Source organism: Babylonia areolata, chromosome 8 (genome assembly GCF_041734735.1).
Source record: "Babylonia areolata isolate BAREFJ2019XMU chromosome 8, ASM4173473v1, whole genome shotgun sequence".
Lineage (NCBI taxonomy): Eukaryota > Metazoa > Mollusca > Gastropoda > Neogastropoda > Buccinidae > Babylonia > Babylonia areolata.
The window spans coordinates 46,545,302-46,562,278 of record NC_134883.1 but is presented as its reverse complement, the minus strand read 5'-3'; the positions used below and the strand labels follow the sequence as shown (position 1 = coordinate 46,562,278).

Genomic DNA, 16,977 nt, shown 5'->3' with positions numbered 1-16,977 from the left:
ATGGCATATTCCATACAGCTTTTCACTTCTTTTGTTTCTGGTGTTAAAAAAAAAAAGTCCCTTTCATTCCTACTCCCCTTCTCTGGTGACCCAGTTCCCTCCCCTGCCCGAAAGCTAGTGGTGCAGCACAGACATATGTGTTTGAACGTGTGTGGGGCAGTACACATTATCTCCCCTGTCAACACCACCACTGTCTGCCCCTCACCAACACATAATCTCCCCTGTCAACACCACCACTGTCTGCCCCTCACCAACACATTACCTCCCCTGTCAACACCACCACTGCCCTCACCAACGCATAATCTCCCCTGTCAACACCACCACTGTCTGCCCCTCACCAACACATTATCTCCCCTGTCAACACCACCACTGTCTGCTCCTCACCAACACATTATCTCCCCTGTCAACACCACCACTGTCTGCTCCTCACCAACACATTATCTCCCCTGTCAACACCACCACTGTCTGCCCCTCACCAACACATAATCTCCCCTGTCAACACCACCACTGTCTGCCCCTCACCAACACATTACCTCCCCTGTCAACACCACCACTGTCTGCTCCTCACCAACACATTACCTCCCTTGTCAACACAACCACTGCCCTCACCAACGCATTATCTCCCCTGTCAACACCACCACTGTCTGCTCCTCACCAACACATTACCTCCCCTGTCAACACCACCAGTCTGCTCCTCACCAACACATTACCTCCCCTGTCAACACCACCAGTCTGCTCCTCACCAACATATTACCTCCCCTGTCAACACCACCACTGCCCCTCACCAACACATTACCTCCCCTGCCAACACCACCAGTCCCCCCCCCTCCCCGGACCCCCCCAAACATTAGCTCTCCATAAAACATTATTTCCCCTGTCAACACCACCACTGTCTGCCCCTCCATAAAACATTATTTCCCCTGTCAACACCACCACTCTGTCTCCCGTCTGCCATTAAACAAAACCCACTGTCTCGATTACCCTAAAACAGCATTTTCCCTTTCACAAACACACACACCCGCGCGCGCGCGCACACACACACACACACGCACGCACACACACACACACGCACGCACACACACACACACACACACACACGTTTGGCTTCATGAATGAAATATACACGTAAAGGTCAGTCACACCACTCCGTTCAGGTGCGACATTTGTGGTGTGTGTGGGGGGTGGGGGGGAATAGAAAGAGAGAGAGAGAGAGAGAGAGAGAGAGAGAGAGAGAGAGAGAGAGACAGACAGAGAGACAGAGACAGAAAGACAGACAGAGAGAGAGAGAGAGAGAGAGAGAGAGAGAGAGAGAGATGTACAAAATGAAATCCTGAATCTCATGTCAGGAAACTATTTTGATACGGCAGGCATTGTAATGATCTATTCCATTTTCTACGTTTTCTTCCCGTATTTTCCATGTTTTGAGTTTCCTTTTGCTCAGGTGTTTGCACAGGAGTAAAACAATCAACGTGTAAAACAGTTTACGTGTAAAACAATCACCATATAAAACAATGAACATATTAAACGGTCAACATGTAAAACAGCCAACGTGTAATGCAGTCAACATGCAAAACAATCTCCATGTAAAGGCCCAAACAACTTCCTCGAACAGAGGGAGAGGGCTAACAGACGCAGCGGATTTTTCAGGAACAGATATATATATATATATATATATATATATATATATATATCGTTTGGCTGACAAACTGTGTTCCACATTTGATCTGCTCTCCAACAACCATCACAAACTGTGTTCCACATTTGATCTGCTCTCCAACAACCACAACGTGTGTTCCACATTTAATCTGCTCTCCAACAACCATCACAAAGTGTGTTCCACATTTGATCAAATCTTCAACAATCATCACAAAGTGTGTTCCACATTTGATCTGCTCTCCAACAACCATCGCAAAGTGTGTTCCACATTTGATCAAATCTTCAACAATAATCAAAAAGTGTGTTCCACATTTGATCTGCTCTCCAACAACCATCACAAAGTGTGTTCCACATTTGATCAAATCTTCAACAACCATCGCAAAGTGTGTTCCACATTTGATCTGCTCTCCAACAACCATCACAAAGTGTGTTCCACATTTGATCAAATCTTCAACAATAATCAAAAAGTGTGTTCCACATTTGATCTGCTCTCCAACAACCATCACAAAGTGTGTTCCACATTTGATCTGCTCTCCAACAACCATCACAAAGTGTGTTCCACATTTGATCTGCTCTCCAAAAACCATCACAAAGTGTGTTCCACATTTAATCTGCTCTCCAACAATAATCACAAAGTGTGTTCCACATTTGATCAAATCTTCACCAACCATCACAAAGTGTGTTCCACATTTGATCAAATCTTCAACAACCATCACAAAGTGTGTTCCACATTTGATCTGCTCTCCAACAACCATCACAAAGTGTGTTCCACATTTGATCTGCTCTCCAACAACCATCACAAAGTGTGTTCCACATTTGATCAAATCTTCAACAACCATCACAAAGTGTGTTCCACATTAACTGATCAAATCTTCAACAACCATCACTTCCCTCATTATGCTGCCACACGAGGCAGGGCCACTCTCACTGCCACAGGGCCACTCTCTCTGCCACAGGGCCACTCTCACTGCCACAGGGCCACTCTTACTGCCACAGGACCACTCTTACTGCCACATGAGGCAGGACCACTCTCACTGCCACAGGACCACTCTCACTGCCACAGGGCCACTCTCACTGCCACAGGGCCACTCTCACAGGACCACTCTCACTGCCACATGAGGCAGGACCACTCTCAATGCCACAGGACCACTCTCACTGCCACATGAGGCAGGACCACTCTCACTGCCACGGGGACCACTCTCACTGCCACAGGACCACTCTCACTGCCACACACATGGGGCAGGACCACTCTCACTGCCACAGGAGGCGGAACCGCTCTCACTACCACAGGAGGCGGAACCACTCTCACTGCCACAGGACCACTCTCACTGCCACAGGAGGCGGAACCACTCTCACTGCCACAGGACCACTCTCACTGCCACAGGGCCACTCTCACTGCCACAGGACCACTCTTACTGCCACAGGGCCACTCTCACTGCCGCAGGAGGCAGGGCCACTCTCACTGCCACAGGAGGCAGGACCACTCTCACTGTCACAGGACCACTCTTACTGCCACAGGAGGCAGGACCACTCTCACTGCCACAAGGCCACTCTCACTGCCACAGGGCCACTCTCACTGCCACAGGGCCACTCTCACTGCCACAGGGCCACTCTTACTGCCGCATGAGGCAGGGCCACTCTCACTGCCACAGGAGGCAGGGCCACTCTCACTGCCACAGGACCACTCTCACTGCCACAGGAGGCAGGACCACTCTCAATGCCACAGGACCACTCTCACTGCCACAGGAGGCAGGGCCACTCTCACTGCCACATGAGGCAGGGCCACTCTCAATGCCACAGGGCCACTCTCACTGCCACAGAGCCACTCTCACTGTCACAGGAGGCAGGACCACTCTCTGTCACAGGAGGCAGGACCACTCTCACTGTCACAGGAGGCAGGGCCACTCTCACTGCCACATGAGGCAGGGCCACTCTCACTGCCACATGAAGCAGGGCCACTCTCACTGCCACAGGAGGCAGGACCACTCTCACTGCCACATGAGGCAGGGCCACTCTCACTGCCACAGGACCACTCTCACTGCCACAGGAGGCAGGGCCACTCTCACTGCCACAGGACCACTCTTACTGCCACAGGGCCACTCTCACTGCCACAGGACCACTCCCACTGCCACAGGGCCATTCTCACTGCCACAGGACCACTCTCACTGCCACAGGAGGCAGGGCCACTCTCACTGCCACAGGACCACTCTCACTGCCACAGGGCCACTCTCACTGCCACAGGAGGCAGGACCACTCTTACTGCCACAGGAGGCAGGGCCACTCTCACTGCCACAGGGCCATTCTCACTGCCACAGGACCACTCTCACTGCCACAGGACCACTCTCACTGCCACAGGACCACTCTCACTGCCACATGAGGCAGGGCCACTCTCACTGCCACAGGGCCATTCTCACTGCCACAGGACCACTCTCACTGCCACAGGAGGCAGGGCCACTCTCACTGCCACAGGACCACTCTCACTGCCACAGGGCCACTCTCACTGCCACAGGACCACTCTCACTGCCACAGGGCCATTCTCACTGCCACAGGACCACTCTCACTGCCACAGGAGGCAGGGCCACTCTCACTGCCACAGGACCACTCTCACTGCCACAGGGCCACTCTCACTGCCACAGGACCACTCTCACTGCCACAGGAAGTAGGACCACTCTCACTGCCACAGGAGGCAGGGCCACTCTCACTGTCACAGGAGGCAGGACCACTCTCACTGCCACAGGAGGCAGGGCCACTCTCACTGTCACAGGAGGCAGGGCCACTCTCACTGCCACAGGAGGCAGGGCCACTCTCACTGCCACAGGAGGCAGGGCCACTCTCACTGTCACAGGAGGCAGGACCACTCTCTGTCACAGGAGGCAGGACCACTCTCACTGTCACAGGAGGCAGGGCCACTCTCACTGCCACATGAGGCAGGGCCACTCTCACTGCCACATGAAGCAGGGCCACTCTCACTGCCACAGGAGGCAGGACCACTCTCACTGCCACATGAGGCAGGGCCACTCTCACTGCCACAGGACCACTCTCACTGCCACAGGAGGCAGGGCCACTCTCACTGCCACAGGACCACTCTTACTGCCACAGGGCCACTCTCACTGCCACAGGACCACTCCCACTGCCACAGGGCCATTCTCACTGCCACAGGACCACTCTCACTGCCACAGGAGGCAGGGCCACTCTCACTGCCACAGGACCACTCTCACTGCCACAGGGCCACTCTCACTGCCACAGGAGGCAGGGCCACTCTTACTGTCACAGGAGGCAGGGCCACTCTCACTGCCACAGGACCACTCTCACTGCCACAGGACCACTCTCACTGCCACAGGACCACTCTTACTGCCACAGGACCACTCTCACTGCCACAGGAGGCAGGGCCACTCTCACTGCCACAGGGCCATTCTCACTGCCACAGGACCACTCTCACTGCCACAGGAGGCAGGGCCACTCTCACTGCCACAGGACCACTCTCACTGCCACAGGGCCACTCTCACTGCCACAGGACCACTCTCACTGCCACAGGACCACTCTCACTGCCACAGGAGGCAGGGCCACTCTCACTGCCACAGGACCACTCTCACTGCCACAGGGCCACTCTCACTGCCACAGGACCACTCTCACTGCCACAGGAAGTAGGACCACTCTCACTGCCACAGGAAGCAGGACCACTCTCACTGCCACAGGAGGCTGGGCCACTCTCACTACTCTCACTGCCCCAAGGATTCCTGTTCAATTCATTGTGACTCGGGGTTGGGGTGAGCGAATTCAGTAAGGAAGTCTATCGAAAGAAAAAACAAGAAAAAAACTTGAGTAACACAATTAGTTACAGGCTAATCTCCGTCGAAAGGACTGTGGTGCTGACAAAGTGATGAGTGTCCTCATGTACTGTGGCGCTGACAAAGTGATGAGTGTCCTCATGTACTGTGGCGCTGACAAAGTGATGAGTGTCCTCATGTACTGTGGTGCTGACAAAGCAATGAGTGTTCTCATGTACTGTGGTGCTGACAAAGCGATGAGTGTTCTCATGTACTGTGGTGCTGACAAAGTGATGAGTGTTCTCGTGTACTGTGGTGCTGGCAAAGCGATGAGTGTTCTCGTGTACTGTGGTGCTGACAAAGTGATGAGTGTCCTCATGTTCTGTGGCTCATCGCCTTGCTCTCTGCTCTTTTCATCACATCATCAATGGTGTCTTCTTTGATCACACCATCAATGATGTCCCCTGTCATCGTCACCATCAATGGTGTCCCCTGTCATCGTCATCATCAATGATGTCCTCTGTCATCGTCACCATCAATGGTGTCCTCTGTCATCGTCACCATCAGCACCGCTCCTACTTTACAGGCAACGATGACCGGAACGTATTGCCAGTAATAACATTAAATGTCACGGATTTCTTGATTTCTTGAGAGAATGTGGCCCTGTCTTGTAGGATGTGGCTCTGTCTTTAATGATATGTGACAATCTTGAAGGATATTCAGCTCTGGCTAGAGCACTGTACTGCCATCCCTTTCAAGGTCTTCGCTCGAAGAACTCACCAGTGTGTGATACCTTTCGATGCATTGGGAATGAGACCAGAGGGTTTGGGGAAAGTGGGTGGGGGGAGGAGGGAGGAGGGGGCAGGGGGTCTAGGGGTGAAGGAGTTACAACAGTCAAGGTGTGTTGTTAGCAAGACAGGGCTCAACACGAGGGCTCAGCCTTTGGACACACCCCTTGCCGTGTCACCGTCACGTGGACACGCTGGGCGCGCGCTGTGACGTCCTGAGTGAAGTAAGCGGCGTGACCATTGGCCTTGCTGAGAGAGGTGTTGGGGTGGAGCAGAGAGGGGGGGTTCAGATCCCTGCCCCCCATCAGAGGTGTGTCCATGGTGTGGGCGGTGCCGCGGCCCCCATGCCCCCCATACCCCCCACTCCCTAGGGCGGCGCTCAGTCCGTTCAGCTCCAGGTTGCTGCTGTTGTTGGAACCGCGTCGCCCCGGGTCCACGGACAGACTGAAGGTGCGCGTCAGGCGCCGTAACTCGTCACGGTCAAAGAGACAGCTGCAGAAGAGGGTCCAGAACTCCCGGCGGAACTTGTTGCCGAAGAAGTAGTAGGGCACGATGTTGATGGCCGAGTTGAGGATGACTAGGAAGTTGGCCACCTCGTTGAGTGTGAAGTCGGCCCGCGAGATGTGCTCCACCGGCTTGAAGGCGTAGATCATGCGGGACACGAGGGCGGGGCCCTGACAGATGAGGAAGATGACGATGACCCCGATAAGCATGATGGTGGTGTCGTTACGGTGCTTCTCGCGGGCGTTTAGCTCCTTGCCCTTGAGGCGGGACATGTGCACGGCGTGGATGAGGAAGGCGTTGAGCACCACCAGCGTCAGGAAGGGTAGGCCGCACACACAGATCAGGTACATCCACGAGTGCACCATCTCCCGGAACATCTCGTTCTTGCCGATCTCCGTCATCTCAATGACGTAGATGACCTCAGTGGAGTTCATCAGAGACAGCTCGTACTTGCGGGTGGTGTACTCCAGGAACTTGGGGATGCAGAAGACGATGCCCGACATGTACAGCGCCACCACCACCTTCCTGGCGCGGCTCCTGCGACACATGGTCTCCGCCCTGAAGGGGTGACAGATCATGATGTAGCGGTCCACCGTGAAGCCCAGCGTCAGCCAGATGGACGTCACCTGGAAGATGATGGCGGTGGGGTGCACGAAGGGGAAGTAGAGGCTGTAGGTGTGTTCCAGAGTGCCGGTGGCGTCGTGAGTCTTGACGTCCTTCATGACCAGCAGCACGGTGAAGACTAGGACCAACGTGTCGCACACCGCCAGGGCCGACAGGTATGTGTAAGTGGAGGATCGGAAGGAGCGGCGGGTCAGCACGGCCACGGACAGCGCGTTGGCCACCACGCCCAGGCTGCACACCACCAGGCCCCCGATCCCCATCAGGTAGTACAGGAACGTCTGCTGGTACACGCTGTCCAGGGGGCTGTGGGCACCGCCACCACCAGACAGGGCGTCATCGAAGTCTCCTTCAGTCGTGCCGTTCACTGCCACTTCTAGCAAGGAGCTGTCATCCATGGCTACAATCTGCTCAGCTACTCCACACGACAACTACAGCACTTAGACTCCAGATCGTCTGTTCAACTCCACAACTACAGCAGTTAAGACTCCAGATAGTCTGTTCAACACCACAACTACAGCACGTGACTCTAGATAGTTTAATGAATTCCACAACTACAGCACATAGACTCTGGATAGCTTATTCAAGTAAACTACAACGTTTAGACTCTAGATAGTTTATTCAACTCAACTTCAGCACTTACACTCTAAATAGTTTATTCAACCCCACAACCACAGCACTTAGACTCTAGATAGTTTATTCAACTCCACAACTGCAGCACTTAGACTCTAGTTTATTCAACTCAACTACAGCACATAGACTCTAGATAATTTATTCAACTCAAGTACAGCGTTTAGACTCTAGATAGTTTATTCAACTTCACAACTACAGCACTTAGACTCTAGATAGTTTATTCAACTCCACAACTAAAGCACTTAAGACTCTAGATAGTTTTTGCAACTCCACAACAATATATCTTGGACTGTAGATCGTTCAACTTCACTCCACAGCTAGAGTACTTAGATTGTAGTTTATTCAACTCCACTCTACAACTACAGTACTTAGAAGATACTGCATACATCTACACTCCACAACTACAGCACTTAGACTGTAGATAGTATAATCAATTCTGCTCCACAACTACACCACTTAGACTGTAGATAGTGTAATCAACTCTGCTCCACAACTACACCAATTATACTGTAGATAGTGTAATCAACTCTGCTCCACAACTACACCACTTAGACTGTAGACAGTGTAATCAACTCTGCTCCACAACTACACCACTTAGACTGTAGACAGTGTAATCAACTCTGCTCCACAACTACACCACTTAGACTGCATATACTGTAATCAACTGCTTCAAAACTACAGCACTTAGACTGTAGATAGTGTAATCAACTCTGCTCCACAACTACACCACTTAGACTGTAGATACTGTATTCAGCTTCACTCCACAACTACACCACTTATACTGTAGATAGTGTAATCAACTCTGCTCCACAACTACACCACTTAGACTGTAGATAGTGTAATCAACTCTGCTCCACAACTACACCACTTAGACTGTAGATACTGTATTCAGCTTCACTCCACAACTATACCACTCATACTGTAGTGTAATCAACTCTGCTCCACAAGCAAAGCACCTGTGTTGTGTATTCTGACAGTCTACAGACCGTGGCCAGCTGAGGACAATGCTCTCACCTGGCAGCTGGCATCCCCTTACCATCACTTTGTCAGCTCTTTAAAACCTGTGTCTCAGGAACATGTCACGTTGTCAGTATATGTGTGTCATCCATCACAAGCAACGACATAGCCACTATCTGAGTGTCATCTCTCAGAACCAATGGTTTTTCGATTTCCTCGCGGTCCCTCTGGAACCGACTGGTGTCCATCTGTCGTCTGCTGAAAAACTCATGACCACTGCTCTAAATCATAAGGAAATGGGTAAATGGGTCATGGTGAATTCCAATGACTTGTTTCTGGTTCTGACGTCAGATGCACGTTCCATGATTCTGTGAAATCTGGATAATGAAGATTCCATCACTGACAAGACCAAAGCCAGATTCGTGTACCTGAGCTCTTAAGATTATAAAACATGCACAACATAAATTTACTGCACGTTTCAGAAGACAACATGTCCGTGTGATCCACATAAGTCTCCTTCGCAGATGTCATCTGTCTTTATTTCTCCCTTCTGTTCCCATTCCAAAGGTGAGGGCAAATCCAATGATCCAGTCGTGGTTACAACGCGGCGTGCTGGTTCCGGTGATTGCTTGCACGTGACACGCGGGGTGCCAGTGATGGCACGTGACACATGGAGTGCCGGTGATGCACGTGACACGCGGGGTGCTGTCAACCAACTGACGGCTCTGGCACCGTGACGGGACTCTGGCTGACAGCACAGGGCTGAAGACAATGCAGCAGGACGGGGGAGGGCAGGGCACGGCCAGAAGACGAGTGAGAAGGGGAGGGGGGAGGTGCCCAGAGGCAGAAGTGGTGAGTCAAGATGTGGAGGTCAAGGTGTGGAGTCCACGCACCATTCCTGCCGTGAAGGCTGCCCGGGACAGCTGATCACTGTTCTGCACACACACACACACACACACACAGACAAAGGATGAGATGAAACTGCTGCAATCGTCACACACACACACACACACACACACACACACATGGAGAAGACAGAGAGATTCCCGATCATCTTACAGCGAACAAACTGTTGTGACTGTCAGACTATAATTTCTGCGCCTTTCTGTTACTCAGAGAGTATTGCAAATACCCATATGTGTAAGCCATTGTACTCATATGGTGCAGACATTTCTGCGCCTTTCTGTTACCCTGAAGGCGGGAGTGTTACTCCTGGATGTGGTTTGAGACAGAGACAACACTGTGCACTGCTGCGTGTGTGTGTGTGTGTGTGTGTTTGTGTGTGTGTGTATGTGTGTGCGTCCGTGTGTGTGGCGGGGGGGGGGGGGGGGGGGGGGATTGGGGGGGGTCCATTGTCACAGCGAGTAAGGTGAAAAGGGAGTATAAAACCACCTCCTGGTCACGCTACATAAAGTGGCCGCTGTTAACTGGCTCCTGTTTCTTTACCGCTTTATCCAGCGGCCTCTTCTCACCACCTCTCCTTGGGGAGACAAAAGGGGAAGAGGGATAGAGGGGGTGGTGGTCAAAAGGTGTTTGCTTGCAATTAATGTGAGGTGGTTGGGGGTGAGGGGGGTGGGGGGGAGGAGAGACACCTTTTTTTTTTATTGTCCATTCAGCGCCAAGGCCCTTTAGACAAGGGAGAGGGGGCGGGGGGGAGTGACAATTGGAATGAAAATTGTAAAAAAATGAAATACATTTACTTTAAATTCATGGACACACACACACACACACACACACAGCAAGCACGCGCGCACACAAGACCCAAAAAACAGGATCATCTTGCATTCGACAGTTCATCAATTATCTTTTTTCTGACGTTCATGGCTTCCGCAGTGAATTGAGCTATTCCCTTAATTACAGTTTCATTGTTGCTGGAAAGCGGCTTTATAACGTTGCTATCACTTGGGTTGCTTTTGAGTATGTTTAATGCTGCAAAGCAGTTTTTACGTTTGCATAGGCAGTACACTTAAATAAAAAATGGGTTTCATTTGAGAGAGAGAGAGAGAGAGAGAGAGGGAGAGAGAGAGAGAGGGAGAGAGAGAGAGAGAGAGAGAGAGAGAGTGTGCGAGACCGCGTGCGTGTGTGTGTACGTGTCTGATGGTGTTTTTTGTTTTGTTTTGGGTTTTGTTGTTGTTGTTTGTTTTGTGTGTGTGTGTGTGTGTGTGTGTGTGTGTGTGTGTATGCCTTGTTTTCAATGAAACGTACTGGTGGATTTCCAAATCTTTTGTTTTGTTACTGAGATGAGCAAAGTTCTTACCCCAGTAAACAATCGAGTGCACCCCCCACCCCCCACTTCTCTCTCACACATGCTGTGGTGTTATTTTGGTCCTGCAACCCCCTGGCCAATCTATCTGGGAGGTCAACATCGTACAGCTAATCCTGGCAAAACATGTGGACAACGGCTTATGGCACTGGAAGGGAGGGCACAGAGAGAGAGAGAGAGAGAGAGAGAGAGAGAGAGAGAGAGAGAGAGAGATTGACAGAGAGACAGAGACAGATAAAGACAGAGAGACAGAGATCAATAACTTCAGACGATGTTTCTGACAGTCATATGACTACTACAGCCGCGTGCACACTTACTGGCCGGCACTGGCACACTTACTGCCTACCACTGACTGCTAACACTGGCACACTTACTGCCTACCACTGGCACACTTACTGCCCACCACTGGCATACTTACTGCCCACCACTGGCACACTTACTACCTACCACTACTTACTGCCTGCCACTGGCACACTACTGCCACACTTACTGCCTACCACTGGTACACTTACTGTCTACCACTGGTACACTTACTGCCTGCCACTGCCACACTTACTGCCTACCACTGGCACACTTACTGCCCGCCACTGGCACACTTACTGCCTGCCACTGCCACACTTACTGCCCACCACAGGCACACTTACTGGCACTCTTACTGCCCACCACTGGCACACTTACTGCCTACCACTGACTACCTACCACTGGCACACTTACTGCCCACCAATGGCACACTTACTGCCTACCAATGGCACACTTACTGCCTACCACTGGCATATTTACTGCCCAAACACTGGCACTCTTACTGTCCACCACTGGCACACACACGTACTGTCTACCACTAGCACACTTACTGCCTACCACTGCCACACTTACTGGCCAGCAGATCCCCTTTGTTCCCTCCCTGGTGGCGAGGGCAGCGGGCGCCGAGAGCCTTCACCGGCCAGGAGTGGACCGCGTTTAGCGGAGAGGCCTCCTCAGCAATTATTCTCAGAGCGGATTTGTCAGCTGATCCAATCGTGGGGACACAGAGGCGTGAAAGTGATGCTGTCCCTGGCCACACAGCCCTGGTCAGTCCTGCCCAGATCTCATTCAACACCACGCCTGTCCGCGACCAATGATTGATGTCTCCCCTCCTCCCAGCTGGCCACTGCTGGGATACCTTTAATGGATCCATCTGGATCTCCGGATTATATCCACCCTCCATCCCTTCCCTCCTCCACTGTATCAGAAGGGGGAGGAGGGGCGGGGCAGGGAGGAGGAGGGGCGTCTTAGTGAGAGAGTTGGAGTGGGTCTCAAAGCAAACCCTGTGGAAAGTATGTGCACACGTAGCGCCACTTCTCTTTACCTTCACTGTCACTTTACTGCCTTCACTGGCACTTCTCTGCCAATGTCTCTGAACAATGGCAGCCAACATGACAATGGTGTTGCTGAAGAGAACAATGACACCCAACATGACAATGGTGTTGCTGAAGAGAACAATGACAGCCAACATGACAATGGTGTTGCTGAAGAGAACAATGACAGCCAACATGACAGTGTTGTTGCTGAAGAGAACAATGACAGCCAACATGACAATGGTGTTGCTGAAGAGAACAATGGCAGCCAACATGACAGTGGTGTTGCTGAAGAGAACAGTGACAGCCAACATGACAGTGGTGTTGCTGAAGAGAACAGTGACAGCCAACATGACAATGGTGTTGCTGAAGAGAACAGTGACAGCCAACATGACAATGGTGTTGCTGAAGAGAACAGTGACAGCCAACATGACAATGGTGTTGCTGAAGAGAACAGTGACAGCCAACATGACAATGGTGTTGCTGAAGAGAACAGTGACAGCCAACATGACAATGGTGTTGCTGAAGACAGCCAACATGACAGTGGTGTTGCTGAAGAGAACAATGACACCCAACATGACAATGGTGTTGCTGAAGAGAACAATGACAGCCAACATGACAATGGTGTTGCTGAAGAGAACAATGACACCCAACATGACAGTGTTGTTGCTGAAGAGAACAATCAACATGACAGTGGTGTTGCTGAAGAGAACAATGGCAGCCTACATGACAGTGGTGTTGCTGAAGAGAACAATGGCAGCCAACATGACAGTGGTGTTGCTGAAGAGAACAATGACAGCCAACATGACAGTGGTGTTGCTGAAGAGATCAATGGCAGCCAACATGACAGTGGTGTTGCTGAAGAGAACAATGGCAGCCAACATGACAGTGGTGTTGCTGAAGAGAACAATGACAGCCAACATGACAGTGGTGTTGCTGAAGAGAACAATGACACCCAACATGACAATGGTGTTGCTGAAGAGAACAATGACAGCCAACATGACAATGGTGTTGCTGAAGAGAACAATGACACCCAACATGACAGTGTTGTTGCTGAAGAGACCAACATGACAATGGTGTTGCTGAAGAGAACAGTGACAGCCAACATGACAATGGTGTTGCTGAAGAGAACAGTGACAGCCAACATGACAATGGTGTTGCTGAAGAGAACAGTGACAGCCAACATGACAATGGTGTTGCTGAAGAGAACAGTGACAGCCAACATGACAATGGTGTTGCTGAAGAGAACAGTGACAGCCAACATGACAATGGTGTTGCTGAAGAGAACAGTGACAGCCAACATGACAATGGTGTTGCTGAAGAGAACAGTGACAGCCAACATGACAATGGTGTAGCTGAAGAGAACAATGACATGACAATGGTGTTGCTGAAGAGAACCATGACAGCCAATATGACAATGGTGTTGCTGAAGAGAACCATGACAGCCAATATGACAATAGTGTTGCTGAAGAGAACCATGACACGACAATGGTGTTGCTGAAGAGAACCATGACAGCCAATATGACAATAGTGTTGCTGAAGAGAACCATGACACGACAATGGTGTTGCTGAAGAGAACCATGACAGCCAACATATGATAGACCATATGATAGACCATTCAATCTTTCTTTCCCGTCTTCATTTTACATTTGGTATCAATGGCACTGCTCTCAACTGGTTCAAATCATATCTCAACGACCGATTCCAGTCATCGTTGATAATTGCCAGTCTGAACCCGTTAAAGTCGAACAAGGAGTCCCACAGGGATCTGTTTTAGGCCCTGTGTTCTTCACACTGTACACTGCTCCTCTCGCTGAAATTATCAACCGCCATAATATCAGTCATCATTCTTATGCTGATGACACTCAACTTCAGAAAAGTGATACCCTTGAAAATTTGTCCTCACTCTTGCAAGAAACATCTGACTGCATCCTGGATATTAAAAACTGGATGACTCATAAGAAATTACAATTGAACGCGGACAAAACCGAAGCAATCATAGTCGGAACTGAACAAAAACTTTTCTTCCATCACAACTGACACAATCAAACTTGGCAGTACATATTTCCAGATCAGTCCGGATCCTCGGCGTTGTCCTTGGCAACACAATGTCCATGCAAAAAATTATCAGTCAGGCCTCTCAATCCTGCTACTGTCAGTTGCGGCGCATCAGTTCTATTCGGAAATATCTTTCCACCGACGCAACATCTAGACATGTCGTTTCTCTCATTCTCTCTCGCCTTGACCACTTAACTCTCTATTGTCTGGTTTGCCTGCTTCATCCATTCAGTCCCTTCAGCGCATACAAAACTCTGCTGCTCGACTCGTCCTCAGAAAGAAAACATCTGAGCACACAACTCCTCTTTTGCATAATCTCCACTGGCTCCCTGTCTCAATCATAATAAAGTACAATATCAGCACTCTATGTATAAATGTATTCACAAATCTGCCCCTTCCTATCTCTGTGGCTGCCTTCACCTCTACACTCCATCTCGGCTTCGGATCCACCCTGTTTGCGCATACATATTACCTCTCCCCTTCCCCTTTCTGTTCATGTCTGTCTCACTGTGCTCTGTTACATCCTCAGTCATTACCTCTCTCCTCGCCAGCCAACCACCCGTCCTTGTCTGACGATGCTAACCATTCACAAGCTCACTGATTCTCTCAACTCTCCCGCCAATGAAATTCTCGTTAACCCGTTCTGAAACCAGTTTGCTGTGCAATCATGCATTCAAACATACGACATACACTGGCATACACATGCAAGCACACACACACGCACACAACACACACAGACATACGCGAACACACACACACACACACGCGCGCGCGCGCACGCGCACGCGCACACACACACACACACACACACACACACACATATACACACACACTGCTGGTGTTAAGCGACAGAAATCAGGTTTGCGGAGACAGGTGATATGTTGGGGAAGGGGATGTTTCACAAAGATAGGCCAGAGGATGCTTTGTACCCCGCTTTGCCGGGAGTGTGTGTGTGTGTACAGCAGACATAAGGCTTTACCGGGAGTGTGTGTGTGTACAGCAGACATAAGACTTTGCCGGGAGTGTGTGTGTGTGTGTGTGTGTGTGTGTGTGTGTGTGTGTGTGTGTGTGCAGCAGACATAAGGCTTTGCCGGGAGTGTGTGTGTGTTCAGCAGACATAAGGCTTTGCCGGGAATGTGTGTGTGTACAGCAGACATAAGGCTTTGCCGGGAGTGTGTGTACAGCAGACATAAGGCTTTGCCGGGAATGTGTGTACAGCAGACATAAGGCTTTGCCGGGAGTGTGTGTACAGCAGACATAAGGCTTTGCCGGGAGTGTGTGCACAGCAGACATAAGGCTTTGCCGGGAGTGTGTGTACAGCAGACATAAGGCTTTGCCGGGAGTGTGTGTACAGCAGACATAAGGCTTTGCCGGGAATGTGTGTGTGTACAGCGGACACAAGGCTTTGCCGGGAGTGTGTGTACAGCGGACACAAGGCTTTGCTGGGAGTGTGTGCAGCAGACATAAGGTGGCCTGGAGATTGTTAGCGTAGGTTGAGTCAAGACACAGAGCATCTGAAGTCACGGCTCTGATGTCGTTTTAACTGCACTATGCCTACGTCAATTTGATTAGGAATTAATCTCGAAACGATTTGTACATCCTCTGCTTTTTGAAAATGTAAACTCCACAAACAAAATAAACATGAATTCATACAATATTTCAGTTCAGACACAAAGTCAGTGCTGCTGATCTTTATCAGCAAAATCGCATATTACCCTGATATGCATAATTTTTATGTTATAACCAAGAACCTTCTTGCAAAATTATGTCTTCTATTTACTCTGTGTGTGTGTGTGTGTGTGTGTGTGTGTGTGTGTGTGTGTGTGTGTGTGTGTGTGTTATTGCAGCTGTAAAAACGTAAAGGAAAAGATTCCATTTCTAGTAATTCTACCTAGGAAAGCTGATTTAAAAACATCATTGTTTGCCACCACAAATAGTGGGGAGATATGGAGAGAGCTCGATGGAGGAGGGGGTGGCGGGCAGGGGGGCAGCATCACAAACAAACCGCAAAAACAAGCGGTCTGAAAGGAGAACGTGCCTGTATCTGGCACTGGTCCGCTGCAATCGTCTGCCTTTCTTCTTCAGCCGGACCGTCATTGAAGAGACCTCAGCTTGTGTCGTGCCTGTCACGTCTTCCTTCACCCCCCTCAACACCTTCCCTTATCCCCCTCCACACCACTAGGTCATGGTGACACTCTGCACTCCCTTCCACATCACTAGGTCATGGTGACACACTTTGCACTCCCTTTCCACACCACTAGGTCATAGTGAAACACTTTGCACTCTCCTCCACACCACAAGGTCATGGTGACACTCTGCACTCCCTTTCCACACCACTAGGTCATGGTGACACTCTGCACCCCCCTCCACACCACTAGGTCATGGTGACACACTTT

At 50.6% G+C, this 16,977-nt stretch overlaps 2 protein-coding genes across 2 annotated transcripts in view; both read right to left on the bottom strand.

The window, feature by feature from the left end:
* Nucleotides 1-16,977, bottom strand: part of LOC143285304 (uncharacterized) — a 188,015-nt gene that overhangs the window by 36,935 nt on the left and 134,103 nt on the right. The window lies entirely within an intron of this gene.
* The window catches only part of LOC143285207 (FMRFamide receptor-like), a 71,733-nt gene continuing 60,076 nt past the window's right edge, over nt 5,321-16,977 (bottom strand). Inside the window, exon 3 of the mRNA XM_076592453.1 lies at nt 5,321-9,861. Within this exon, the coding sequence (XP_076448568.1) occupies nt 6,346-7,734 (1,389 nt within the window). The 5' untranslated portion in view covers nt 7,735-9,861 and the 3' untranslated portion in view covers nt 5,321-6,345. The remainder of the gene's footprint in view (nt 9,862-16,977) is intronic.